The sequence below is a fragment of the Panthera pardus genome, unplaced genomic scaffold (genome assembly GCF_024362965.1).
Source record: "Panthera pardus isolate Hobbes unplaced genomic scaffold, ASM2436296v1 HiC_scaffold_24, whole genome shotgun sequence".
NCBI lineage: Eukaryota > Metazoa > Chordata > Mammalia > Carnivora > Felidae > Panthera > Panthera pardus.
In genome coordinates, this window is record NW_026526810.1 from 103,077,156 (window position 1) to 103,102,425 (window position 25,270).

At 51.3% G+C, this 25,270-nt stretch overlaps 1 protein-coding gene across 1 annotated transcript in view; it reads right to left on the reverse strand.

The window, feature by feature from the left end:
* Positions 1 to 25,270, reverse strand: part of SPTB (spectrin beta, erythrocytic) — a 127,577-nt gene that overhangs the window by 17,865 nt on the left and 84,442 nt on the right. The window contains 18 exon segments of the mRNA XM_019451557.2: positions 62 to 200; positions 1,267 to 1,511; positions 2,988 to 3,362; positions 3,620 to 3,824; positions 4,729 to 4,859; positions 5,323 to 5,601; positions 8,935 to 9,024; positions 9,652 to 9,858; positions 10,223 to 10,486; positions 11,717 to 11,863; positions 13,241 to 13,331; positions 13,444 to 13,646; positions 14,074 to 14,830; positions 20,334 to 20,471; positions 21,564 to 22,434; positions 23,036 to 23,186; positions 23,924 to 24,226; positions 24,964 to 25,122. Coding sequence (XP_019307102.2) covers positions 62 to 200; positions 1,267 to 1,511; positions 2,988 to 3,362; positions 3,620 to 3,824; positions 4,729 to 4,859; positions 5,323 to 5,601; positions 8,935 to 9,024; positions 9,652 to 9,858; positions 10,223 to 10,486; positions 11,717 to 11,863; positions 13,241 to 13,331; positions 13,444 to 13,646; positions 14,074 to 14,830; positions 20,334 to 20,471; positions 21,564 to 22,434; positions 23,036 to 23,186; positions 23,924 to 24,226; positions 24,964 to 25,122 — 4,755 coding nt within the window.

The following is a 25,270-nucleotide window of genomic DNA, read 5'->3' on the forward strand; positions in this document are numbered from 1 at the left end:
CCCAGCAAGAGTGAGGGCAAGGACACGGAGGGGCTCATCTTCACCCCACTGTCCTTCTCACCTCCTCCGAGGCCTGGTGCTGCCTCTGCAGCAGGGACTCGCCCAGCTCCAGGCAGGCGCTAAAGTTCTTGCTCCGGGTTTCAATCTCTGCCTTGATGCCCTGGTGATACTTCATGAGCAGCTCCACCGAGGAGACGTCCCTGGGGAAGGGGGGAGGGTCAGGAATCGAGGAGGGAGTTTGGGGGAAGAAGGAAACTCTGGGTGACTCTGGCCTGCCTGATGCCAAGTCCTGACTGGAGAGGGCCACCCCCTGCCTGCCTGAGAGTCTGAACACACTTCCTCCTCTCTCTCTGGGCAGCCTAGCCCCAGCAGGAACACTGATGCCCTGGTGTCTGCCGTTGGTCAGTTGGCATGGGATAGGCGGGGGATTTGGGAACCCCTAAAGAAGCCTGAGAACATTATTTGACAACAAAAAGGAATAAAGTACCGACACATCCTACAACATGGATGAACCTTAGAAAGATTGTGCCAGGTGAAAGAAGCCAATCATGAAAGACCACATAATGTAGAATTCCTTTTCTATGAGCAGTCTAGTATAGGCAAATCTAGAGAGACAGAAAGCAGATTCGTGGTCGCCAGGGGCTGGGGGAGGAGGAAATCATGGGGTGATGACTGCCAAAGAGTACAGGGTCTCTTTTAGGGGTGATGAAAATCTTCTAAACTTGGATTGTAGTGATGGTTGCAAAAAAAACCCCTGGATGGGGCACTTTAAAAGGCTGAATTATATGGTATGTGAGTTACTCCAGGGTAACAATGTTAAATATAAAGGCTTGGCCATCAGGATGGGCACCCTAGGACACAGGGACAGAGGTGGGCTGGTGACCATTGCCTTTCATGGACAATGAGCTCCTTCCTGAGCTCCCCAGCCCAGCACTGGGGGGAAGAGTGCACAGTCTCGGACCTGCCCAGCTTCGGGTACGTGAAGTCCTTTTTTTCACTGACAGCTGTGGTCCTCGCCCTGCCGTCAGATCTGAATGGCAGAGGTCTTCCTCACCACTCTCAGGGCTCCCTTCACTCTGAAGTGCTTGGTCCCCCCCACTAGAAGCTGAGCCACTCAGTTTCTGCCCAGGCCCAGCCTCAGGTGCCCCCACAGTCCAGGACTGTCTCTCCAAGGAGGAGTAGTGCCCCGAGGGCAGCACACTGGTCCGCCAGCCTCTGGGACCAAGTGGCTGAGGAGAGGGGCTGCCTTGAGGACGTCCCCCTTACCTGGGCCTCTCCTGGGTCTCAATCTGCCGGATGATGCCCTCCATCCAGGAGAGGAGGTCTCGGACCATGCTCAAGAAGCGGAATTTGTCTGCCGTGTCCACCAGCTGGGTACGGCGTCCCGCACAGGCGTCGAGCAGTGCTTGCCACGCAGCAGACACCTCCTGCTCCTTGTTCTGGATGGCATCTGCTTTTTCCCCAGCATATGCTGTCTGCAGGCGGGTGGCCACGTCCTGGAACTGCTGTACCTGTGGTCGGGCGAAATTGGACGTTGTTCTCCAGAAAGACGTGTCTTGGGCCTCTGATGGGCAAGGGCAAGGGATCTGTCTCCTCCTGGTCTCCCTCCCCAGGGCTCTTCTAGAAGGCAAGATCTTCAGCCTCCCACCAACACTGGGGGAAAAGGCACCTTGTTTTGGCCTCTATGGACCCATGCCATCCCTGGGGCTTTGAGGAGAATACAGGAGTGGAAGGGACCCTATGCCCTTTGATCTCCCTAGAATTAATGGGAGTAACTATGTGCCAGGCACTGTTCTAAACATTTTCTTATTTATTACTTTCTTAATCTTTACAACCATCTCATGAAAGAGGTACTATTGTGATCCCTGGTTTCGAGACGAGGAAACTGAGGCACAGGGAGGCTTGGTGACTGGCCTGAGGTCATTCACACTAGAAGAGGGGTGCAGACTGGGGGTATGCTCCTGAGTTCCTGTTCTTAACCACTCAGCATGCTGCCTCTCTGAGGAAGGGGCTGTACCGGACCCCCTGTCTGAGGCCAGTCCCAGCACAATGAAGCCTTATTCCTGAGACTTCAGCAGGCTGTGCCCACCTCAGGGGCTCTGGCATCCACAAGGCACAAGAGCCTCACGACAGACCCCATCTCCAGCTGGACAAATTCCTGGGAGGTCCTCTCTTGGGTGAACCAGGGCCCAACCTGCCTTGGCATCCCATCCCTGAACCCTGATGGGTGGGTGCAGGATTCCACAGCTAGCCTCTCTCCCAGTCTCTCTGGAAGGCTGCTGAGGCCCTGGCATTAAGATCCTTTGCTCTCACCCTTTCAATCACATCAAGTTCTGTGGAGCCCTATGGACCTTCAGAGGTGCCTTGGAGGCCTTCCAGTGATGGGAAGAGGGGGGTCTAAGCAGATCTTGGGGTCCCTCCAGCTCCCATAGAGAAAGACCAAACAGCCTGGTGGCTGAGGGCATGGTGTCTACAGCCAGACTGCCAGGATCTGAATCTTGGCTCCACTGTTGATCTATGTGTTCCCAGCCAACTTGTTCACTCTCTCTGTGCCTTGCTTTCCTCATCTATAAAATGCAGATAATGTTAGAAGCTACTTCAGGGGGTGGCAATGAGGATTCAGTGCCTAAATAGATTGCTTATACCCATACTGGTGCTAGAAAAGGAACATACATATATGCTCGCTCGTAACACTGTTATACGACCAGAGAAAGAACATTTTAAGGTATGTTTTGCGTTGGGCTTTTCTGAAGATTCAGTTTGAAGAACTACTTCTGAAGCTAAGGAATGTCTGAAAGCCGCAGCTCCCTGCCTTTTTGCCCCGAGCTGTTGCCTTTCTTAGGAGGTGAAATTTCCTGGTGTCCATTCTAGAGGTTTCACCTCTAGAAGCCAGAGAGGCCTCGACGCCCCCGGGGGCCTGGTCATGGGGAAGATGTGAAAGGCAGGTCCCTGGAGCCTGCAGGTGGGCAGCAAGGGACAGAAGGCACCTGCAAGCCCAGCATCTGCAGCTCCCGCTCAAAGGCAGTGTGCACCCGGTGGAAAGACTCGGCAGTGCTGGCGTCCAGCCCCACGTCCTCGGGCAGCTCACGGTGCTTCTCATCGATGAGGCCCAGGATCTCGGCGCCCGTGTAGAAGTAGCGGTGCAGGTCATGGGAGGCGGCCAGCAGCTGCATGCGCGTGTCGATGAGCTCTAGCAGGTCCGCCCACATCTCGTTCAGCCCATCCTTCCACTCGGCGATGGTGGCCGCTTCGCTGTGGCCTGCGTCGATGAGCCGCTCGATGATGATGTTCACGTTGTCCACCCGTTCCTGCCCAATCGCCCCAGTCTCCCGAGCAAAGTCCCGGAACTTGTCCCGGAGGAGCTGGACATGGGGTAAACGGAAACGTGGTTATGGGGCTCAGGGGTGGGGTGGTGTCATCACCCCAGCTGCAGACTTTCTTGAGTGGCAGCCAGAGCACCTGGAGCCACAGTCCCACACCTGCCCAGGGCAGCCTGAGTCCACAGTGGTGTCTGCATCTCCGGGTAGCAGTGTGTGCGCGTGCGCGTGTGCACCCAGAGTGACCGCTCCTGCAACTATGGCATTCGAGGAAGACAGAGAAAGCAGTTGTGAGTACTCACAGTGACATGGTCAAAGTCTTGCCCCATTTCAAGGGAAGAGGCCATCCGCTCCTTTTCCGTAATCCACTGCTCCAAGTCATCCGCCTCCCTCTTCAGCTGGAACAGGTGGTACATGTTCTCCAGCTTCCGCCTGCGCTCCTCCGCCATGTCCTTCAGCCCTGCATACTGCTTGTCCACCTGCCCCTGAAGCCGGATGATCTGTTCCCTGGAATTCAAAACAAGAAAGCACTCAGAGATGGAGGCAGAGAGCCCAGAGCAGCTAGTGCAGGGGAGCTGATGTACTCCTCCCACCTGTGGCAGGGATACATGGGGAGGGAAGGCAGGAGAAATGACAGCAGCTTTCCCTGGGGAAGTGCTGGGGAGAAAAAAAGAACCATCCCTTAGACCAGAATGCCTCAAGGTGCCTCCCACCATTATCCATCACCCAGGGAAGCTTAGAGAGACAAAAAAGAAGCCCCCCCATATTCCTCCAAGGAGGCTGAAGAAGCAGCACTGTGAGCGGGCTCCAGCACCAGCAGGGAGGGGCCTGTGGTCCCAAGCGCTCAATCCCTGGGGCTCCCCTGAAAGATGCTGCGGTGGATGCTGAAACCCCACAGTGGTGTATGCCCTGTGGGCAGCCGAGGACAGGGCTGAGCCCGGGGTGGGAGGTGCAGCTTGAGGTGTGCAACCCAGTGGGCCCCCATCTGTGCAGAACCAACTAGATGGGTGTCGGTTTTCTACCTTCATGCCCACACAATGATTTTGCTGAGACACTGTGAGATCCTGAAGTATCCTCTGGACCATAAAGAGAAAAGCGAAGTTACTCTTCAGTGTCTCTTAGCATAATCTAACTCTACGAAAGATTAGGTCTCTTGGTTCACCAAGAGGGGAGTTTTGCTATTGCATTTTCTGATCTTTTTGCAAATCAGGCTTTAGTTGGCCCCGTTTGAAGTTACTCACACAAAACCGAAACATGAAATGGAATTGGGCCAATCAGCAGTTTTCTCAAACCCACAGTTTCCATGAAAACTGTTGCTATTTTCCCCAAAACTGTTGCTATTTTCCCACTTGGACCCGCAGGGATCCCGGTTGGTGGGGCCCCGGCCAAGTCGCTCTTGGTGCACACGCACCCCTCAGGGTGGCCTGCAGACAGCAGGCTCTGGGCCCTGGAGGCCAGCTGCTTGATGTTCCTCCCGTACTCCTCCACCGTGTGTTGCTGCCTCAGATGCCGCTTCAGCATCACGATGGCGCCCTCTTCATCCTAGGAGGCAGAGGCTGTCAGGGCACCTGCTCAGGGAGGTGCTCGAGACTGGGGAGGGGAGGGGGGGTAGCCAGGCTCACGGGACCCCCCTTACCCCCCCCCCCCCCCACAAAGAAAACTGTGCATGATTCCTTCCTGTGATTCCTTTCCCACGACATCCTACCTTCCTCTTGGTTCTTTTCTGACTCCTACCCTCCCAGGCCCAGCTCCACCCTTCTGACCCCAGGAGAACTTCCTTAGAGATCCCGCACACCTCATCTCCCATCCCTCCCGTGGCAGTCCGTCAGTACAGAATCCATGGCATGAGAAAGGTGAGGAAATCTTGGGTTAGGTCAAATCTAAGTTGGCAGACAGGGCACCTGACTGCAGTGTGTATGCTGTAGCGGGTATCCTCACACACCCGGAGGTACCAGGTGTGACTGCCCCCCACTGCCCCAGCCTGACCCCCCCAGCCCGGGCCGACCTTCGGGGTCTCGTCGGAGATGATGTAGAGTTCCTGCTCACTGATCCAGGCCTCGGCCTCGCCTGCGTCCAGGTAGTACTGCTGTGCCTCGCTGGCGTCCCGCAGGCGCTGCAGCCTGCCGGCCGCTGCCTCCCGCAGGGTGTCCCACAAGCCCTGCAGGCGCCCCAAGCGCTCCTCGATTTCCTGGCAGTCGACCTCCGCCACCTCCACCAGCCGCTGCCCTCTCTGCAGCACGTCCTCCACCCGTGGCGCATGGCCCAGGATCTCATTCTGCAGGGTCTGTGGGCGGAGGGGAAGGGCTCAGAGGCGGGGCTCTCCCGCCACAAAGGGGGGCCAGGCTTGCACTCTGGCACCTTCCCTGGTGGGCTCCTGCACGGAAAAGCTAGTGCCGAGCAGGTGGTGGCCGTAAAAACTGCCCCTGACCACGTGCCAGGCGCGGCGCTAGGCACCACCCAGCACCCTCCGCCCGCGGTCAGAGAGGAGCACGGAGGGCAGTGAGGAGCCGCTAGGTGACATGTGGGCAAAGAGTGGCAGCGCGGCATTTGAACGTGGCCCTCTCTGCTCCCTGTGCTTCCTGTGTCTCAGCAGAGCTTGCTTCTTAGCTGTACTTGTTGGAGGAAAGGAAAATAATTTTTAAATGGCCTTGATATCTTATTTTAGCATCTCTGGCTCCATGTACAACAGTTGACAGTTATTCCTTGTTCAGATTTTAGGATTTGGGCTCCCCGCCTTCCCATTTCCATGCCTCAAATCTTTTGTGAACTTTGTATTATTTCCTGTTTAAGCATTTAGCCACCAAAATAGCATTCTCCTCTCACTCTGGTGTCTAGGTCACCTTTTTCCTCAGGGGGCCATGACCCACGTGGGACTTCCTTTCTGGGTCCTGGAGCCCCAAGCCTACTTGTTTCTTGTGTGTGGGCTCTTGGCTCCTTACACCTCCTCTCCTCCCTTTGTACAATTTGCCTATGGCCTTTAAAACCACCCAGAGGGCGGGGGCAAGAGCTGTACACACAAGTAGTGCAGTGACTGTCAGCATTTAAAATCTACAGACCCAGCACTATCCACAAGTCACCCAGCTTGCTGAAATGCCTTTTTACCCTTTCGACCCGAAATCTCAATTCTGACAATTTTTTGTGGTCTAATTGAATTCAAACAACCCATGGTGTCAGCTCCGTGTGCCTCTTTACTATTCCTGAGATCTTACGACCTCTGCAAGGGATCCTACAAGGTATTTCGCTCCCTCTTTTTAAGCAATTCCTTTATTGGCTCCCATGCAGTGTGCTCACTTATGATGTATTCTTCGTACCTCACGTGACCAACATGTATTTATTATTTCCTGGGTACAAGGCCTTGTTCTAGGTTCTAGGGACAGCCTGGGAACAAGATAAATAAAACCCCTGCCCTCATAAAGCTTACGCTGTTGTAGAGGGAATAGAAGGTGAGCATGCAAATAAGTGAATAAATGTGGACAATGGGTACCATGAGGAAAATACTGCAATGAGATGAAGAATGTCTACTGATGCGTGCTGACGGTTACCTGAGCTCGGGGTGTCAGAAAGGGCCTTCCTGAGGAGATGGCATGAGTTACGAGAAGGAGGCAACCTCACAAAGACTTGGGGCGTGAGTGTTGCCGGCAAGACGGAAGAGTGAGCATGAAGTCCCTGGGGTGGAAGCAAGGCCTGCACTATCTGTAGGCCAGAGACAGGGCCAGGAAAGCTACAATACTGTGATGAGGAGGGCCAAAGTGATGAGAGGTGACTTTAGAGGAAGGCAGGGGCCAGATCAGGTGGGACAGTGGTTCTTAACCCTGGTTGCACATTGAATAATCTGGGAAGACATACAGAGTCAGGGCCCTATCCCCAGAGACCTTAATTAATTTATCTGACACAGGAACTGGGCATTCTTAGGTTTCAAATTTCCCTCAGGTGATTCTCATGTGCAGCCAAAGTTGAGAACCATTCATACCTTGCAGGATTTGTTCTAGTTGCAATGGACAGCCATTAGAGCAGTGGTTCTCAAGGTGGGATCCCAGACCCATGGCATCATTATCACCCAGGATCTTGATAGATATGCAAATTATGAGGCTCTACTCCCAGAGTCTGAATCAGTAGACCTGAGGTGGATCCCAGTCAACTGTGTTTTAACAAGCCCTCTAGGGGAGTCTGATGCACACTGAACTTTGAGAACCACTGCAATACAGGGAGTGATGAAAGGAGATTTAAACCTTAGCTAGTCTAGTCTAAAGTCGTCTTTACTAGGGCAGCCATGATCTCCCAGGAGACTACTTTTCCCTTCTTGATTAGGGGAACCCCATCCATATTTGTCTTGCTCTTTTCCTGAAATAGCAACCTTCATCCAGGGGAGTTCAGAGTCTTTTGGCAATAACACCAAGGTTAGACAGAGTCAAAATCTTTAGTGTTGCAGGGAGTGATGTTGGCTCATTTTACAGTTGAGGAAACTGAGGCCCCAAGAATACACTCTTCTGTCAGTGTCCTTCTTTTAAATGGAGGTTGTGACGTTAATTGAATCCCCACCTACTACTTTCTGGCCCAAGTCCCTCCCTGTGCCCACTGGAGGCTTTATGACTAGGTTGTGTCAACTGGAAGCAAAGGGTCTGAGAGTTTGAATATAAATCAGACCCCTGCACAGCAGCTGGGCTCTGTGAGCAGATGTCAGCTGCTATTGTTTTGAGGAAGTACTATCTGTCCTGACCTTTCTTCCCCAAGGAGCTGCAATACTGACTGGCATTCTGGGACACACTGCTCTTCTCTGGGGTAAGTTCCCAGACTCTCATTGCTCTTGGCTGTGCCTGCCCCCACTCCCTGACCCAGAGAGGAGACCGGGCAGCAGGGGCAACTCTCTGCCCAAGAGTTCGGTCTGTGGCCAGCCCATCTGGACACAGAGACACCCTGAGCCCATGCAGCTGTATCTTCTTCGAAGATACAAGAGCATACTTGTATTCCTGATATAGGAGGAAATATGGCATCTGCTCACTTCCAGGAGTCTCACCAGGGCCACAGAAGTAACTAGGGTCATCAGGCTTAAGAAAGAGCAGAACAGCAAGTGGATGTTGTTCCAAAGGTTCAGATACCAAGTTTAGTGGCTTCCTAATGGGGCTTGAGCCCCACAAATATTCTCATGTGTTGGGAGAAATGGGTCCTACTTACCCTGAGGGCCAGGCTCAGCCCTGGAAGAGGGGCAAGTCATTATTGAGAAAGAAATCAGGAGCTATGGGCTTCCTTTCAGGGAGGCCATGGGATACAGAAGCCTTAAAGCACAATAAACCCTGGGCCAGGGCTTCTGGGTCCTGCACTCATGTATGCTCTGATGGGTCTAAATGCCCCCAAATCCTTAAACATCTGGACATCCCCTGACCAGCCCGGCTCTGCTATGGACTTCCCAGAATTCTCTCTGCCATCACCAAAGCTTCTCTTTTTATGGGGTCTGTGAGCCTCATCGCTACCAACGAGAATAATAATCTGCTGTTGCTGGCTTTCTGCATGTCAAGGCTGGGAGTTCCTCCCTGGGAAGGGCAGGGGCAGGGAGGAGGTGGTGGGTGGTGGGTGGTGGGGGTGGGGGTGGGGGACACTAACCAGGTGAAGCAGGACTCACCTGATTCTTCTTCATGAACAGCTGTACAGTTTGCAGATTCGTGCCATAGTCAGCTGACTGGGCCAGAGGCAGCCTTTCTTCCACCCACAGCTGTAGAGACCAGAAGGCAGGGGCAGCTGATGATGGTCATGGTCAACTTTTCCCCACACACACACCTGGGTCAGACAGAGCTCTTTCCTGCTGTGTCTTCCCGGTTCTTCCCAACGCCCCATGAGGATTTTGCCCCCATTTTATAGATGGGGACAGTTTGATATTATGAGGTTCCAAATGACTTGCTCCTGGTCACACACAGGGCAGGTAACATAGCTGGATTTGAACCCAAGTCTGTCTGCCCCGAAATCCAGAACTGAGTTACCATTCAAAAAGCATTGGTCGAAGGCCTGGGTGGCTCAGTCAGTTAAGCATCCAACTCTTGATCTCAGCTCAGGTCACGATCTCACGGCTTGTGGGATCGAGTCCTGCATTGGGCCCTGTGCTGACAGTATGGAGCCTGCTTGGGATTCTCTCTCTGTCCCTTCCCCTCATGCTCTCTCTCTCAAAAATAAACATTAAAAAAAAAACCCTTAAAAAAAAAAAGCACTGGTTTTACTATCATATTTAATGCAATAATCACATTGGCTTTCTGAGATAAGGAGATGAGGGGACAAGAAATCTTGAAAAACTGCCTAGGGCTGCAGCCAGCCATCCTGCCTCTAGGGGGGGTCTGTACCCACTCACCGTCTCATCCTCTAAGTCCCGGCTGATCTGCAGCTTGGCTCGGGATGACTCCAGCTGCTTCTTCCTCCTCTCCAGGGGCTCCAGGAGGTCCAGGAACCGCTTCTCGATGCTCACGTCTGTGTCTTCTGCCTCCTCTCCCAGTGAGGGCACCTGGGCAAGCAGCTCCCCCAGCTCCTCCTTCCGCACACTCACTTGGTCCTCCACACGCTGGGGCATAAGGGGACAGTGTCAGTACCAAACTTGGCACCTGGATAGCCCCTCATCCTCCTCATCATCCGTATCCCATTCATCTTTAAAGGCCCCACCTCCCCCAGGAAGTCTCCCTGGGTGCCCCCATTCATCCTTCCTGCCTCACAAGCACCTGTCCTATACTTGTGGTGCATGCTTTTATTAACCCCGGATCCCTGTCTTCACTACAAAGGGGTAGGAGATGGGTTATGAACCAGGAGACATTTTTGCTTGATAAAGGCAAGCCCACCTAAGAGGAACAGGAGTACTTACTTTCAGGTTGCACATTTGCTTCCTAAGATCTCCTATTCCAACACTCCCAGTCTACAACCCACTCACGTGCCTTCAGCTTAGCCAGCATCCGGTTGACACTGGTCAGGTCCTTGCCAGGGTCATCGGACCGCAGCTGGTCCTCCATGGCACTGATCCACTTGTTGAGGTCGGCGTGGGTCTGTGAGCGCAGGTAGGAGTTCCTGGCAGCTGAGAGGTGCTGGGTCCTCTCCTGTGTGGTGGCCTGAAGTTCATCCCAGAGCCGGTGCAAATCTTCCAGCCTCTGGGACACCAGGGCCAAATAATGAGGCTTCTCCTCCATCAGCTGCTTTCCTTCCTGTGGGGGAAACAGGAGGGCTCACCCTCTGAGGCCAGGCAGCCTCGGAACAGCCCTGCTCCAAGTGGTTGCCAGGGGTTAACTGAGGTCAGGGAGGCAAAGAATCTGCCTGGAACTCAGGTGAGGCTCATCTCAAAGACTGCACCCCCCCCCCTCCGCCCCGAGTTATTTTCAGGAGAAGGTGTGACAGGGAGGGGTATGTCTGGGGCAAAGGACTCAGGGAGATTGTAGTATGGGGAGTTGCAGACCAGGATCAACTGATGCTAAATTATTTTTTAATTAAAAAAGATTCAAGATCCATCCAGGTACAAGCAGCATGGAAAGGACTCTACCCTCTCTTGATGGTTTTCCCAGAGGCTATGCACTACTAACCGTTGTGATATGTTTTAGTTACTGAGTGTGTCTTACCTGGTTTTCACCTGAATAAATGTACCCTTTTAGGTGAGTACAGTATAATATGACATAGGCCTAGAAATAGATGTTGCTAATAATAGCCAATAGTTACTATATGCCCAGTAAGTGCTAAGGGCTATTCTAAGTGCTTTAATGCTCACCATCCCTTGGCTAGGTATTGTTATTACCCTCATTTTTCAGATGAAGAAACTGAGGCCCAGAGAGGTTGAGGAGTTGGACAGTCTGGCTTGGAGCCTGCACCTTCAACCACCATGGCTTCTTCCTACTTTTTCCTGGACAGCCACAGTAGGGAGGAGTAAATGCAACTGATTCTCAGATCTACCACCAGCTACATTTTGACTTGGGTCCTTGGGCAAGCTTGTTATAGGGGGGACCCCTGGCTCCCCATCTATGAGGGGTTGTCCTGCCCAACCAAATAATGAGGGTCAATGGTCCCCTGAGCCACTCTACTCATCTCATATACTCCTTTGCCCTTGGGAGGGACAGTGCTGGTGTCCTGGTGAGAATAATGGAAGGCAAACAGAGATAACTGGTGTCCTGGCACTAGATGCTGAGGCACCAACTCAGGTTTTCTCACTGTCCTGGACTGTCTCTAGACTCAGGCCACCCAGAGGAGGCACCAATTCTGACCAGACCCTACAAGGCTGGATATACCAGGAGCTCTGAAGGTTTGGCTACTATTTAGAGAAGTTTTTCACTTCCAGGTTCTATACCATCCAGTAAGCTTCAGATAGTGTCTATGCCCTGAGTGAAGCTTATTCAGGTAAGCACATCTGAGCAGAGAGCCCCCCACCACTCACCATTTGCTTTACTTACTGCATCAATGCTATCTAACCATCCTTGGTGGGAAGCCAGGTCTGCCACAAAGGCCTGGTGCTTCAGCCACTTGTTTTGAAGGTTTCTCACTTCATCATAGGAGACATCCTGAGATGTTAGCAGCTTGTCATTGATCCAGAGAGTGAGCTGTGGACAGAAAGCGGGAGTCCAACAATCTCTGAGTGTACCTCTTTGGCCAGGGGCTCAGGGCAGGTCCTGATCTCCACCTCTGGCTGCAGAAGAAGGCCAAGGAGAGGAAGTAGGAATACAGCAGAGTACCACTCTCCAAAGCTCTTGGTTCCTAACTCCCAGCACAGGCAACTTAACCTGTGTTGTCTCAGGGTTAAAACATAAGCACCTGAGTGTCTTCCCTAGTAGACTGTGTGCAGTATGACTCCAGGGATATCTATGCTTCTCTCCATATTTCCAGGACCTAGGACAGGGCCTGGCCTATTACAGGAACTCAGTGAGTGTTTACTGGATGGACAGATAAATCCATCCTTTGGCAGTAGGGTAAGAAATCATTAATAAACACAGAGAAAATGTTATCTGAGGAAGAAGTCAAGGGCAGATCCTATATTTAACAATGAGGGAAGAACCGTGATAAGCATCCAATGTTTCCAAGATGTCCTGGCAGCATACTAAGCCTGGTTGGTGCCAAGGGCAGAGGTAGATGAAAACAAAGTTGTTTGGGCAGGGTGGAAAGGGGTATGAGGATGGGAGCAAAAAAGAAGTCAGAGAAAGCACCATTCCACACAGAAGTCCTGCCCATGGAGGGACTCAGGAGTGTGGCTTACACCAGGCTGAGCAAGGACCTCTGAGTCAGTTTTCCAAATGGGAGGTTTGTTGAAAATGCTGTTCTCTCTCTCTCACCCCTTAAGGTTCTGATTCATCTGGGCCTCAGTGGGGCTCAGGACTTTGCATTTAATGAGGGCCAGGACTGGCTCCATCATTTGCAGGGCCCACTGCAAAATGGAAATGCTCAAAATTATTAAGAATTTCAAGATGGCAACCACAGACCATTAAATCAAGCATGGGGCCCTTCTAAACACAGGTCCTGTATGAATGCACAGGTTGCATGTTCTTGAAGCTGGCCTTGACTAGGGCCCTAGGTGACTTTAATATAGATAGCCCTAGGGCCACTCTTTGAGGAACCCTGCCCTAGACTGCACAAATTAAAAGATGACTTTGTAGATTCAGGGTTAAAAAAAAAAAAAGAAAAAAGAGAATTGTAGAACCAAAGATTCTAGAGGATGACCTATGCTATCAAATACCCAGAGTTTCCCTCATGAAATTCCAGACTCCCAACTTGGAATCCTGTGGGCTTTTTTTTTTTTTAAGTTTATTTACTTATTTTTTAGTAATCTCTACACCCAACGTGGGGCTCAAACCCATGACTCTGAGATCAAGAGCAGCACACTCCTCTGACTGAGCCAGCCTGGTGTACTCCCTGTGGACTTCCTAGGGCACTTTGATCCTAGAATGGAATCTCCTGCAAAGTGACCTGCCTTGCTGCAGCCTCACCTCTTGGCAGTTCTGGAGGAAGTTCTGGAGCTCCAAGTTGTCTCTCAGAGTTGCTGAGGCCTCCTGAGCCTTCTCCTTGTTTTTCCTGTGCCTGGAAGGGAAGCCGGATGCTGCGGTTCACAACATGGCTAAGCCTGGGAATCATGCACAACACCACCAGCCCTACCTGGCTCTGGCCTCATGACCTTGGGGGTGGAGAGTACCTGTCCTCAATCAGCTGCACCTTCTCTAGGATCTTGTCTGAGTAGAGGTTTTTGTCAGCTACCAGCTTGTTTCCAGAGTCCACAGGACTCAAGACCTTATCCTGGTTGTTCTCCATAGACATCAAGAAATCCTCAAACTTCCGGATCCCAGCCTCTGCAGCCTCTAGGGAGTCTGGGGGCTCCAAGTGAGCCAGAGTATATTCCTGTTGAAGCAAGTTTCCAGATAAGGGATGAAGACAAGCTGAGAGGGCAGTGAGGACACTTGCCAAGCAGTAGCACCATGTGCAGCCATATAGGCTACAGCATGAATGGTGACCTGCTGGAGTTGTGCAAGGAAGAGACAACCCCAGGCTTGGCCCCCGGCACCCGAGGAACAGTGTGCCTAAAGCCACATGGAAGGGTAATGGCTCAGGGGAAAATTTACAACTCCAGCCTGTAACTGACCCAAGAAGAAGGCAAAGTTTAGGACACAGGGCTGGAAAAGACACATGATAAGGAACAAAGAGGATTTCCCCCCAATTGGCCAGAGAGAGTCCCCCAAAATTTGTTCTCTGAGAACATTCACAGACTCACCAGTGCTATTGCCCTGAGAGATAACCCCACTTCCCAATCCTGAATGCTTCCCTCTACCTGATTGCTGAGGAGGGCTTCAGCTTGCTTGGCATCTCTCTGGAACTCCTGGAAGCCAAGGCACTGGGCGAGCGAGTGGTTGCGGCTCTCCCACATCCGGCACAGGGCATCCCAGCCTGCATCCAGGCCCTCCAGCCTCTGGGCCAGAAGCAGATACTCCGGGTCCGTCTGATCACGGATCACATTCTCTCCGGATACCCTGACATGCTGGTAGCTCTCTTGGTGCCCATCAATTTCGTCCTTGATGGCCGCATGCTGCTGAAGGAGCTGCTCGGCCTCTGGGAGGGACTCGGGCATGTCCTCGGAGGCCACGGCCTTCTGGGCCATGGACAGCCAGGACTGGAAGTCATCTAGATTCTGCAGGAAGGCCTGCAGCTGGCTGGCTTCACCCAGCGAGGCTTCCTGCTCCTGGAGGGCTTCCTGCAGGTCCTTCCACAGCTGCTCCACACATGCCTGCCGCTGGCCAATGTCCATTCTCTGCTCAGGGTGAGATGCCATCAGCTCCTGCGACTCACGCTCCAGGGCACCCACGCGGGCCTGGATGGCGGCCACGTCGCGCTCCAACCCCGACAGCTTCCGCTGGATGGCAATGACGCCTGCCAGGTCCTGGCCCAGGTCCTTTGTGGACCGGACCACGTGCATCTTGTCCTCAATCCACTTGCTAGTCTCTTCACAGTCCACACAATAGTTACGCACCCGGAGGGCTGAGTTTACTGCCTCCCGCCGCTCTGACACTACTGTCTGGAATGCCAGCCACCTGCCAAGGGGGACACAGAAACCCACTTCCTTAACCCTTCCCACAGGGCATCCCTACCCAGATTCCCAGCAGAGTCTCTCTCCATAGATCTTGCACACCAAAGAAAATCATCTACCCAACAAACTGTGATGAGTAAAATTCATTTATCCAATTTTACCCAAGATAATATAGACTGCCAATCGGATATTTCCATCAGGAGGAGGCGAGATTCCAACCAGAAGTTAAGGAATGACCATGACGCTTAGTTTGGTTATGTAGTTGAATTCTGGGCAAACATATAACCTGCCCAGATTTTTTGCAATGCTGAAAATAATTAGAAACCTTACATTTATCAACTTAAAGGCAATTTCAGGACACAAGGTGCCAGTGGCCCTAAAGGAACCATACAGATGCCTAAGACCATGTTCACAGTGCCCAAGGCCTAAAAAGGTCACCTTGTTTCTTTCTTTTTTTTTTTTTTTTTTTTTTAACGTTTATTTACTTTTGAGACAGAGAGAGACAGAACATGAACGGGGGAGGGTCAGAGAGAGGGAGACACAGAATCTGAAACAGTCTCCAGGCTCTGAGCTGTCAGCACAGAGCCTGACGCGGGGCTTGAACTCACGGACCGCGAGATCATGACCTGAGCTGAAGTCAGCCGCTTAACCGACTGAGCCACCCAGGCGCCCCAAAGGTCACCTTGTTTCTAAAAGAAAAGAGGCCTGGGGTGCCTGGGTGGCTCGGTCAGTTGAACATCTGACTCTTGATTTCAGCTCAGGCCATGATCCCAGGGTCCATGCTGAGTCAGGCTCCATGCTGGGCATGGAGCATGCTTAAGATTCTCTCTCCCCATCTTCCTCTCCCCTTCTCCTACACACACACACACACACACACACACACACACACACACACACACACTCTCTCTCTCTCTCTCTCTCTCTCTCTCTCTCTCTCTCTCTCTCTCAAAAGAAAATAAAAGTGGCCATATGGAGGAGGAGGAGGAAGAGGAAGGGAGAAACTGGGATTATAATTGAGAAATGGATAATATAATCTTGACCTTAAGATGCACTGCCAGAATGAAAATGGGAAATACGCAAAGGTCTGGCAGATGTTCTGGAACCTGGGGTTGGTCTGCAGCCCCCAGTAAGCTTCTTCTAAAGAGCTGGGCATCAGCATGGGCCGAGGCCACCAGAGACCCTTTCCTTGGACCCAAGTTTACTCATTCTGAGTAATATGTAATAAGTAAGTAATATGGAAGCACTTAAGAGTGTGCTGAGTGCTCATTTGCTGAGCTCATCTTTCTTGAATACCCACAGGGTATAATAAGTATTATGTTAGCTGTTGGGAGAACACAGTCATAGTCAGAATGCACCATATGGAGTGTATGATTTAGAGAGAAATTAAGACAAGCTCACAAAATAACTGGTATAAAGTACTATGTACACCAAGCAGAGAGAACTAAGGACACTGTGAGGGTGATGGGGGTGATGGGGGCAGGTTTTGTGGTGGACATCAGAGTTGAATCTCAATGAGCAGCTCTCCAGCACCACCACTGTACTGATCTATCTAAGGATTGGGTCCTGAGTATCTTACTCCTCTTACTCAGAACCTGGGGGAAGGAGGCTGAGCAACTAGGCAAATGGCCTGGGGAGAGGGCAAGGTGGGTACTCCCAAGGTGTGACAACAGCTGCTAAAGAGGGGTGAGAGGTCTGCAAAGAGAAGTGGGAGATAGGCTAGGAGGAACTGGGAATACCAGGACAGAGAAGAGCAAGAGCCCAAAAATTTTGGAGTTTCTCTCCTAGACAGAGAAGTCCCTGATTCCTGGGAAATTCTCTGCCTCCATGCAAGAAGCTCTGTGGTGATTTTCTAGGCCTTTCCTGGTGTGGCCTCACCACAGCCACCAGCAGAGACCACAGAGAGGATGGGCTGGGAATTAAGTCTAGTTGCTCCTGCTTCACTGTCTCTAAGATGGAAGAAGCTGACAGAACCACTCCAGTCAGCCCTGGTGAGGCCAGTCAGAAGTTCAGGTTTGGTCCTGGGCCAAGATCATTAAAAAAAAAAATGGAATTGGGGTGTGTAGATGGCTCAGTCCATTAAGCCTCCAACTTTGGCTCAGGTCATGATCTTGCGGTTCAAGGGTTTGAGCCCCACACTATGCTCTGTGCTGACAGCTCAGAGCCTGGAGTCTGCCTCAGATTCTGTGTCTTCCTCTCTGCCCCTCCCCAGCTCGCTCTCGCTTTCTCTCTCAAAAATCAACATTAAAAAAATGGAATGTATACAGCGTATGAAGGTAATCACTTATTCAGTAAGTGCTTGAATGACTCATATGGGCCAAGCCTGGCAGAAGAGATTTCAGTTGTGTCCCTGTTCACTCATTCACTAAATATTTATCATGCAACTGTCATGTGCCTTTTGCCAGGCACTGTTCTAGGCTCTAGGGACATAGCAATGAACAAAGCAAAGTACTTGCTCTCATTTGAATGAGCAGAGACAGATAAGTAAGTCCATAATTCATCAAGTGGTGATAGGTACAATGAAAAAGTAAAGCAACATAATGAGATAGAGGCAGAGGGGCTGGGTAGGAAGTAGGTAGTGATGTTTTCAACTGGGTGGTCAGTGAAGGCTGTTCCAATAAGCTGAGTCTGAATAATATAAGGGAGTAAGCCGTGTGTGTGTGTGTGTGTGTGTGTGTGTGTGTGTGTGTGTGTGTGGATTTTCGGGCCTTAAATACATAAGGCTTTGTTTTGACATTATTATCATGGTAAGTCCTTCTATCAAAGAATATGGCATACTTCTCTTCCTTTTCAAGTTTTGTTCTGCTTCCTTCACATTCACTTTGCATATTTCTTGTCATTTTATTCTTTACTTTTTTATTTTTTAACATTTATTCATTTTCTTAAAATAATTTTTTTGTTAATGTTTCTGTTATTTATTTTTGAGAGACAGAGACAGAGTACAAGTGGGGGAGGGGCAGAGCGAGAGGGAGACACAGAATCCGAAGCAGGCTCCAAGCTCTGAGCTTTCAGCACAGATCCCGAAGCACAGTTCAAACCCACAAACCGTGAGATCATGACCTGAGCCAAAGTCAGACACTTAACCAACTGAGCCACCCAGGCATCCTGTTACTTATTTTTTTCTAAATATAATTTATTGTCAAGTTAGCTAACATACAGAGTATACAATGTGCTCTTGGTTTTGGGAGTAGATTCCCATGATTCATAACTTGCATACAATACCCAGTGCTCATTCAAACAAGTGCCCTCCTCAATACCCATCACCTATTTTCCCCTCCCCCCACCCCCTTCAACCCTCAATTTATTCTCTGTATTTAAGAGTCTCTTATGGTTTGCCTCACTCTCTGTTTGAAACTATTTTTCCCCCTTTCCCTTCCCCCTGGTCTTCTGTTAAGTTTCTCAAACTCCACATATGAGTGAAAACATAGGATATCTTTCTCTGACTTATTTCACTTAGCATAATACCCTCCAGTTCCATCCATGTTGTTACAAATGGCACGATTTCATTCTTTCTCATTGCCAAGTAGCATTCCATTGTATATATAAACCACATCTTCTTTAGCCATTCATCAGTTGATGGATATTTGGGCTTTTTCCATAATTTGGCTATTATTGACAGTGCTGTTATAAACATCGGGGTACATGTGCCCCTATGCATCAGCACTCCTGTATCCTTTGGATAAACTCCTAGTAGTGGCCAAGTGGATATTTGGAAAGAGAATATTCCGAACAAAGGAAAGCTCAACTATATGCTTGGTGCTCAAAGCACTGTGGGCAGTAAAGATACTGCTCTTCATTTGCTTCTAGTCTAGCAGGAAAGTTCTTCAGGATAAAAGTAATTATAATGGAAGGTAGACTATAAAGCTCTGAACCAGTACAAAGGAGGGAAAGAACGGTTTTCATCTTGGACACTGGGAAAAAGAGGCACCTGAACTGGTCTAAAGGATGGGCCTGATTTGGAATGTAGAGTTGGACGAGAATGCTCTCTGGTAGGGAGAATGGCAGTGGCATGGGGGTAGGCTGTGGGCAGAGGTGAAGAATCACAGTTGTTTAAAAAATACATATTTGAAGAGCTATCACGTGAAAGAAGACTCATAATAAGTTTTTATTTCTCTAAAGGGCAGGGCCAGAACCAAGGTCTACAAATTTCAAGGAAGGAGATTTCCATTCACTAGGAGGTCAGACCTTCTAACCAAGGGAGTTGCCTCCAAATGGGGTGGGCTGCATGGTGAAGGGGTGAGCTACCCACCCCTGTAAGTGTCTGTACAAGAACAGCGGTCTGGAGTAGTCAGCCAGATTAGATGACTTCGCAGGTACGTTTAAACTCTCAGATTTAACGAGAAAACCATCTTACCATTTCACGCCTCAGGTTTTCTCTCACCTAAGGATGGCAAGTGCCTTGACGTATTTCACTTAGGATGGTTCACAGCTTCAGGATTTATGAAGATCATTCTCATGAAGGCAACAGATACATAACTGACAAGTTCTTCCTGTCTTACACGCACACGCACACACACACTTGTACACACACTCTCTCTCTCTCTCACACACACACACACACACACACACACACACACACACACACACCCATTATGTCCAAGCCTAAAGAAGATCAAAAAGTCATCTTCCTCCTCTGCACAAACTTCACATTACAGAGGAATCTCCTGACCGCAGTCTCTGTCATTAGATGCTGAGATAATCGGTCCTGTTCTAGCGACTCTGAAGTATTCCTGTCACCCTCTGCCTCCCACTGGGCCCCCACCAGAGTCTCTATTAGGCTGAGCCCTTTTTTTTTTTTTTTTTTTTTTTTTAGTACAACGGGGTCTTACCTAACTCCACCTCCCAGATTGCTTCAGGCAGAGCAAAGCCCCGACATAAGTGTGGGGAAAGAAACTGGGGCAACAGGGAGGTGGTAAACATGTGGTATTGTGTGTGCAGGGCCCAAGGTAACAAAGGGGAACACAGGCATGCGCTATCCTCAGAGATCCTTGAGGAACTCATGGCAATTATGCCTTGGACAGAAAGCACCCCCTCTCTAAAGGTTCCTTAGGGGCTGTTTTTTGTTCCAGCCACAAAGCGTGCTCAAGGCTTCCTGCTAATTCTCCTGCTCATTCAAGCCAGCCTCATTATAGATGCTGCATTTTGGCACAGGCAGGAGCTCTCTTTTATGGACAGTACTTAAGAGCTCTCAGAAAGCAATTTTTCCTGCCTACGAATGTCTGGGGAAATGTGGCATGAGTGCCTTATGGCCTGATTCTAACTACAAGTGCGCTCAGAACGTTTCTCCATCACACAGGATAAACCCTACCCTGTGTGGTGAGTGCAGCGCTGTCCACCCCTTGTTGCTACAGTCCATGGTCAGAAGGAGACTGTGACTGAGAAAGACAGGAGCTTGGAGGGTACAAACCCAACAGTGCCTAGCAGGAATCCTGACTTTGGGGCCATACCCCAAGGGTGTGTCAGTGGCCCAGAGAAGATGCCCTCAGCCCCCAGCCCTACCCACACCCCACCTGCTGTTCAGGTGGTCCTGGTACCGCTTCACTTCCCCACTGCGAGGGTGGCTGCTGTCTACCAGGCTGTTGGCAGCAAGGTTCACGCCGTCAATCTGTATCATCAACGTCTTCATCTCCTGGTCCAGGATGTCAAACCTGATAGGGACAGAGAAGATGAGGACTGGGGAGGCAGCCTGGGCACTTGGCCTACTGCCCTGTCTCTGGAACCTGGAACTCTCACTTTCTCCTTCCATCTCCTAAATACATGTGACCGGGTAAGGGGGCAGAAAAGAAAAAGTAATGCTGACAGACTCTATTTTCTGATTCATGGGTCCAATTTCATAGTTTGGCATTTCTTGGACCAGGCTAGTAAACAGCTGGTTGCTTACTACATAGGCCATTGGCTCAACGGAGAGGCAGAGGGGAAAGAAGAGGTGTGTATGTTGGGGTGGGGGTGGGGTTGGTCACCTCAAAGAACACCTGCCGTGTCTCCATTGCCACAGCTGCTACTCTTTGGCCCTAATTCCGCTGGCCTTGATACCTTGACCTGAAGGATACCCTCCCCAGGCAGGTGCTCTGTCCCCAGGTAGGAGAAGGGGGAGCCTCTGGGGGCAGGGTGTAGTTATGCAAGCTGACCCTTCTGGGATAAGAGACCAGGTCTCTCCAGCACCCTGGGCCCACCCCAGCACACTCTAGGGAGTGACCTCCTCAACTCTCTAGTTCTGTACTTAAGACACTTGGAGTGCCGTCCAGACTGGGGGCATGCTCCCCCATGCCCGAGCGTGGATAGAATCAGAATACTGGACAGGAGAGTGGCCTTACAGACCAGTGGTTTGCAAACTGGTCCCTGTGGCCATTTGGGGCTCTGTGGCTTAGTGATTGCCATAGAGAGCTAGAGGTGGTGAGGCTCCAACTTCTCACCTCCCCCTTAACCAAACAGTTCTACTTTCCTCTGTGTTATATGTCAGAGGTTCTATATACAATTCATTTGAACAAAGACTGCTGTGGCCGAAAAGTAATTGAGTAACTGGACTAGAAAGATCTCCTGTGTTTTATTTTAAGGAAGGCCCCAGGGGGCAAAGTACACAAAGCCACAGAGCCTGATTAAAACCCATGACTCTGGTGCATGGCCTGAGCAATTAAGGGTATCCCGTCCCCTCTCAGAGAGAGCTCTCCTGATCTAGAGGTTGTTCCTACAGTGCAGGGCCATAGTGCGGGGAGCTGAGGGAGAGAAAGCCAGGCTCTGACCTGTGCTGTGCGACCTCCAGGTCCTCCAGTGTGTCTGGGATTTCCATCTGGGCCAGCCACTTTTCCTTCTCACCCATCCACAGCTCACAGGCATCTGTCTCCCCAAACACCGTATACAGGTCCAGGGCATCCTGCAGCCTCTGCCGACGCAGGTCTGCCTGGGCCACCACCTGCTGGTAGAGCTCCCGAAGGGCCTGCAGCCGGTTGGTCACATCTGGGGAATCCCGAAACTCTTGGGGGAAGTCCTGGGCCTGCTGTTCCAGATGTTCCATCACCCCGCGGCTCTCCTCCAGCTCCTCCAGGAAGTCCTTATGCTTCTTCCCCAGGGCCCGTGTGGCCCCCTCATCCTGTCCCACGTCTTCACCTGAGAGCAGCCGGTGTGCATCTTGCAGCCAGGCCTTTAGGTCGTCAGCATCACCCTGGAACTGGAAGAAGTTCTCAGCATCCTGGAGGTTCTTCTTGCGAAATGCAGCCAGCTCCTTCAGCTGGTCCCACTGTGCAGACACCTCCTTGATTCGGGCCTCAATCTGTGGGTGCCCAAATTGCTTACGTGCGACCATGCCCTCTGCCTCCTGGAAGATCTGCTCCAGGTGGGTGTCCAGCCCTCGGAGCTCATCCTCAAAGGCCTTGTGCTTGCGCTGAAGGATGAGCACACTCGTCAGGTCTTTGCCATAGTCCAGGGAAGAGTAGATCTGCTCCTTCTCCTTGATCCAGCTCTCGGCCTCATCCATCTCCCAGAAGAACTTCCAGAGCCGTTTGGACTGCTCCAACTGGGCCTTCCGTCCAGCTGCCATGTTGCTCAGCTCCTCAAAGCACTGCTCCAGGTGGCTGATACGGTCCTGGATAACCTGGGGGTCGCAAGGCTGGTATCCTGGGAGGAATGAAAGAAGGGAAGGCAAAAGAGGTAAGGGTTTTGTTTGTGGGCAAGCCTTGGATCAGTTGCCAGGCTAGAACCACACAGTCTAGAACCTGCCATCTCACTGGGGCTTTGGAATTGGACACAGAGTTCCCAGTTGCTCAGAGGACAGGCCAAGTTCTTTATAATTAGTTCCCATTAACAATTCAGGAATAAGGTGGGTCAGCTCTTGGTAGAAATGCGTAACACGAAATTCTTTTTTAAAAGGCTCATGCACAGATTTCAAGATGATTCTTCAAGGAGGCATCAGGATCTTAAAGACCCAAAGCTATAATTCTAAATGGTCTCTGCTGTATCTTGAACTAGCAGAGTGAATGGAAGGCAGATGATGCCTTATTGGTGTTTAGGAACACCTTCTGATTCTAGATTACTGAAGCAGTTGCCTGCTGTCTGGAGAATTTTGCTCTCCTTCAAGCTTCTCTTTTGCACCTTAGTTGATGAAAGATGCAGAATTCTAAAGCTGGAGGATTTATCCAAGTTGAGGTGCTAGAACGCTGGGCCAGAGCATAGGGCTCTGGCTTCAGAGATCTCAACAGGGAGACATCCGTGGCCTCACCTTTCCCCTCAGTGAACTGCAGGGTGGCCGCAGTGATGGCCTTCACTTTGTCCCCTTGGATGGCGATGTCAGCTTCCATCAACTTGTGCTTCTGTAGCAAGTCCTCGACCTCCAACAAATGCTTCCCAAACTCAGCAGACAAGAGGTGAGCCTGGCAAAGAGGACAGACCGGGTAGAGGGGAAAAGGAGAGGTGAAGTCACATACCTGCTAGGAGAAGAGACCCCTCCAAAGGAAGCATCCATGGTATGGGGGCCTGGGAGTCAGATGCAGCTGGAAGATGCTTGCTGCTCAGCATGGAAGCTATAGAGGACTTCCTAGTGGAAATGCCTTTCAGAATCATGCATGGAACGTTTTTCAGAAGCTCAAGCCCCACACTCGATCTCCTGCATCTGTCTCAAGGTTTGGGGCCTGGGCATGTGTATTTTTAGAAAGCTCCATGGTTGGTCTGATGTGCATCCTCAGCGAGACCCACTGCAGTGGAGGGAGAGGAGAGTCAGACTTCTTGGTTGCTCCTATGCTGGGAAGTCTGGATTCTAACCAGACTCAAACTGGGATTACTTGGGGCCGGATTCTCCAAGCTCCTGATTCATGTCTATCACTTCTAGGTCCTGTAGGTTGGCACCTGTGCTACCGTAAACCCAAGATGTTTTGATCACCCGAAATACAGTGGACCTGGGTTGGTGACTTGTCTGGAGCAGAGGGAGCCAAGCAGTTGATAGGTGGATGCAGCCAGACACCATACTGCCTCAGTTTCTCCATTTTGGGCCAGGGATATGTTCGGCTGGGAGGCATCTAAGGAAGCACAGCTAACTGCAGGGCCAGTGCTGAGGTAGGGCTGGTGGGGAGGGGTGGGAGGTGGTGGGGGATGGGCAGCCTCCGGGGCCCACCTTGATCTCATCCATCCAGTCAATGCTGTGTAGCATGTCCTGGAAGAGCTTCTGCAGGGCCAGGGTTGTCTCCAGTCGCTGGCGCCGGGCCCTCAGCAGCTCCTGCAGATAGTTCCACAGGCGCAGGATGTTGTCCTTGCGGGCAGTGATGCGCTTCTGGTCATGGTAATTCTCCTTCTCTAGCTCCTGGGCCAGGTCCTCCAGGGCCCTCACCCGCTCCTCGTAAGCAGCTGTGTCGGTCTCGATGGCTTCATGCTTCTTCTTGGCGGCCTCCACGGCTGCCAGGTCATACCCAAAGTTGTCCTGTCCCGTGTGGAGGAAAGCAGGTGGCTCAGTCAGGCTCCCCTTGGCCAGTCCCCAAGCACAGAGAAATGGCGGGTCCCTTCAGAACAACTGTTGGATGGGAAAGCCCGTCCGAGGGGGTGCATTCTGCTGTTTTTCTCAGCCTATCTTATCAAAGCCAAGTTCCAAAGACTAAATGTCTTACAAGAGCCTTTAAAAGAAGCTCATAATTTTATTCACTGTGCCATACACGTGGGTATGCCGTGTCTAAGTGACTGACCGAGCCCTTTTGCAGCCTGCTGGCACTCACTGCCCTGCCTTCAATGGACCTGCCCGATTCTGGGCAGGAAGGAGCTGCTTCTCACTTGGAAGCCATGCAGCTGTAAACAGATGGCTCACCCCCATGCTATCTAGGGTGCACGCACACTCTCCAATTCTCTCAGAATGCTGGCTTTCCCCTTCCTGGACATTTGAGTCCAAGCTCTAAATGGAAAGGAACAGATGCTCTTGTGGAGAATCAGCCCTGGGGTCAATTTTTGGCTAGTGAAATATGACGTGATCCTAGAGGTCAGAGTCCATGGAGAGTTCTTCCTCAAACGTGAATGCCGATTTACCCAGTCATGGGGAGCAGGGCCGCAAGGCCTGTGGAGAGGCTTATCCTGCTGCCACTGATAGGCCAGCTGGGGCTCCAGCCCAGCTCACTGCTGGGGCTCTGGAAAGCTTCTGCCTCCTGCCATCCCCAGTGTGTCCCCCACTACCTGAGCCACGAGGCGCTGGTTTTCATTGAGCCACGTCTCTCTCATGGCGGCCTTTCTGTCAAAGCGCCGGGCCAACTGCTCCAGCTTCTCCTGCCGAATGAGCTCCTCCCTCAGGGCCAGCTCCCGCCGATACTCAGCTTCCTCCAGGCTTTCCCAGGCCTGTGTGAGAAACACAGGAGAACTCTTGGGGCATAGGGGAACACGTAGGTTTGAGGGTTCTGTCTCTTTCACCCAACACGGAGTGATTTCAGGAATCTAGGCAGAGCCTAGACGAAAGTTCAGTCCATCTTTTGGCTACCAAAGACTT